The 3,231-nt window shown below is 37.8% G+C and overlaps 1 protein-coding gene across 1 annotated transcript; it reads left to right on the top strand.

Annotated features, from left to right (window-relative positions):
• The first annotated feature begins 416 nt into the window (after positions 1-416).
• On the top strand, positions 417-2,550 carry LOC115702941 (U-box domain-containing protein 26). Its single transcript, XM_030630412.2, has one exon. The coding sequence runs from the start codon at positions 939-941 to the stop codon at positions 2,181-2,183; it is 1,245 nt and encodes a 414-aa protein (XP_030486272.2). The 5' UTR covers positions 417-938; the 3' UTR covers positions 2,184-2,550.
• The last annotated feature ends 681 nt before the right edge of the window (positions 2,551-3,231 follow it).

Below are 3,231 nucleotides of genomic sequence, written 5' to 3'. Positions count from 1 at the left end.
TGTATTTTTACGAAATTTAATATAGAAACTATTATAACAACTAATTAAGTAACCTAAATTGCAACTAAAATTCACATAGCAACACACATATAAACTATTGGAGAATCGGCTGGAATACAACTAAAACCGTAAATTTAAAAAAAAAATGATTTATAAAGTAATTTCCCTTTTATTTTTAATACTTATCGAAATAATATAATTCAAACATTTTTAAATTATAAATATTTAAATTCCAAAATATAAAACATTTTTTTGTAGGATACTCCTAATTATATTTAGGAAAAAAAGATAACTTGGGTGCAAAATTTATGAATAAAAATGGAAACAATAAATAGAAAAGGGGCAAACTTCAAATACATGAAATAAAGAAAGGGTATAATAGCAAAAGAATGAAATGATGGTGAATGAATGTGTCTCTAAATAGTGATGGCCAGCGAGTGTAGCATAACATTATAACAAACCCTTGACGTAAATAGGAGTGAAGAAAGAATTGGTTTGGTGGGACCCAAAATCTCTCAGTCGCACAATTTGGTTTTGACCAGAGACTCCCTTCTGGACCATTACCCAACCAGGGTTAGGTTTTCAAAGTTAAGAAAAAAAAAAAAACAAATATAATTAAATGGGCACCACACGTGTGGTCATTTGAGTCAGATCAAAGGGCAGAAGGAAGAGGAGGCAAAGAAGCACTGAACTGCACCAGCAGAGATATAGTCCTTGTTTTAGCCCAAAACTTTTTTGGGTTATTATATCATTACATTACATGTCTCTCTGTTCTTATTATTATTATTATTATTTCATATAAGAATAGCCAAAGGGAATTTTGCAGACTCTCTCAGAAACAAAACAAAGAGAGTTTAGCTAAATTGACTTCAACTCACTTTTATCTTCTTTCCCTCTTCCCCACCATTATTATTAATACCAATACCATTACTATTACTATGCCGGGCAGTTTAGAGCCGTTAGATTTGGGGGTTCAGATACCGTACCATTTCAGGTGTCCCATTTCACTTGAGCTTATGTGTGACCCGGTAACTGTCAGTACCGGTCAGACCTACGACCGTGCCAGTATCGAGTCTTGGGTTGCCACCGGTAATACCACGTGTCCAGTCACCCGATCCCCACTTACCGATTTCACTCTCATCCCTAACCATACACTCCGAAGGCTCATCCAGGAATGGTGCGTCGCCAATCGATCGTTCGGCGTCCAGCGAATTCCGACTCCTAAGCAACCGGCTGACCCTGCTATGGTTCGCTCGCTCCTCTCTCAGGCCTCCTCGATGACGATTGCTCCTCAGTCGCGGCTCTCTGCGCTGAGGCGACTCAGGGGACTCGCTCGCGATTCGGATAAGAACCGAGCTGTTATTTCGGCCTTTGATGTGAGAGGAATACTCCTCAATGTTGTGTTTTCCAATGCGATGGATTCGGATTTGAGCCACGAAGCGCTTGCTCTCCTTGTAATGTTTCCGCTCGCTGAATCGGATTGCGCTTCGGTTGCGGCGGAACCGGCTAGAGTGGCTTATCTTGCACGGATGTTGTTTCACTCTTCGATTGAGGTCAGAGTCAATTCGGCTGCGCTTGTTGAGATCGTAGTTGCTGGAACTCGGACACCGGAGCTCCGATCTCAGATCAGCAATGTGGACGATATCTTCGAAGGCGTGATTGAGATTCTAAGAAATCCGATTTCGTATCCGAGAGCTCTTAAAGTCGGAATCAAGGCCTTGTTCGCCTTGTGCCTGGTAAAACAAACAAGGCATAAAGCTGTATCCGCCGGAGCCGCCGAGACTCTGATTGACAGACTAGCCGATTTCGAAAAATGCGACGCTGAGAGAGCTCTGGCTACGATTGAACTCCTCTGTCGTATACCGTCAGGTTGCTCTGCGTTTTCATCGCATGCTTTAACGGTTCCGCTTCTGGTAAAGATCATATTGAAAATCTCGGATCGGGCAACGGAGTACGCAGCCGGAGCTTTACTATCGCTTTGTTCGTCGTCGGAGGAAAACCAGAGAGAAGCGGTGGCGGCGGGTATATTGACACAATTACTACTACTAGTTCAAAGCGATTGTACTGACCGAGCTAAGCGAAAGGCCCAGCTATTGCTGAAGCTTCTTCGGGATTCGTGGCCTGAAGATTCCATCAGAAATTCTGACGATTTTGCTTGCAGTGAAGTTGTTGTTCCCTTCTGATTTTTCTTTTTCTTTTTCTTTTTTAATTTTATTTTATTTTTATTTTTGGGTTTAATCTGATTCTTCTATGAGAAACAGAAGAAAACAAAACTGAAAAAAAAAATTGAAGAGATTTGTTAGGTTGGTATATAGAGATTTGTAATTCTGTACGTAATTTTGTATGTAAGAATATTTATTGAAAATTTTTAAAAAAAAATCAGTAATCCATTGTTCATTTCATTATTATTATCATTATTATTTGGTATTTTTGGGATTGAATAAACAGTTTGTTGGAATTTTATTGGGTAATGGTTGAAAGTGTAAATAATATTAGTGAGGGACAAAATATCTGACAATGGAAAGAAGTGTTTCAATCCTTTGAGTAGCTGTTTTTAAATCCACCTTTCATTTTTGAAAAATAATTCTGGCTTATATTTTGGGGGGTTGTCTTTCTTTGAGCCTATTTCACACTCATTATCTTTTATTTCTGACAATTAGATATGAACTTTGGAGACCTTGCTCCTTCACTGGCCCTATTGTTTGTTTTGTTGTGTGGTTTAGACTCTACTCTTCTGAGATTATTACCATCGACTGGTCTCACTCTCAAGTCTCAACCCAATTTTAACAAATTGTATTTATTTATCTTCATGGCTACCTTAGAATTTGGCTTCTAAAAAAGGTTTTATTTTGAGGGATTAAATTTGTTCTTTCATAGCCTTACGGTTCATATTGTACAAAATATAGGAATTAATCGATTTGGAACACTAAGACCTTATTTAACTTTTCATATAATAAATGCACAAAAATCCTCAAATGTATAATTACAAACAAACACCTCAAAACCTACATTTCACAAGTACTACTAGGGTGGTTTATTATTCAAATATCCCAATAATCAATAAACTAGGTAGAGTTTTTATTTTAGCTTAAGATGGATAAATGAGACACGTGGATGGTAAAAAAGAAATAAAAAAGAAGAGGGGTTTAAATTTGTTTTGACTAAAAAAACTAGCAAAGTAGATTGTACCCCACATGTAGGCTAAAGGTCCTATACAAAAGAAAGACATGT

Source organism: Cannabis sativa, chromosome X, assembly GCF_029168945.1.
Source record: "Cannabis sativa cultivar Pink pepper isolate KNU-18-1 chromosome X, ASM2916894v1, whole genome shotgun sequence".
Classification (NCBI taxonomy): domain Eukaryota; kingdom Viridiplantae; phylum Streptophyta; class Magnoliopsida; order Rosales; family Cannabaceae; genus Cannabis; species Cannabis sativa.
This window is presented reverse-complemented; position numbering and strand designations above follow the sequence as displayed.

Bases quoted from the DNA above. Each gene is read 5' to 3' on its own strand.
- LOC115702941 (XM_030630412.2), top strand. From the start codon at position 939: ATGCCGGGCAGTTTAGAGCCGTTAGATTTGGGGGTTCAGATACCGTAC.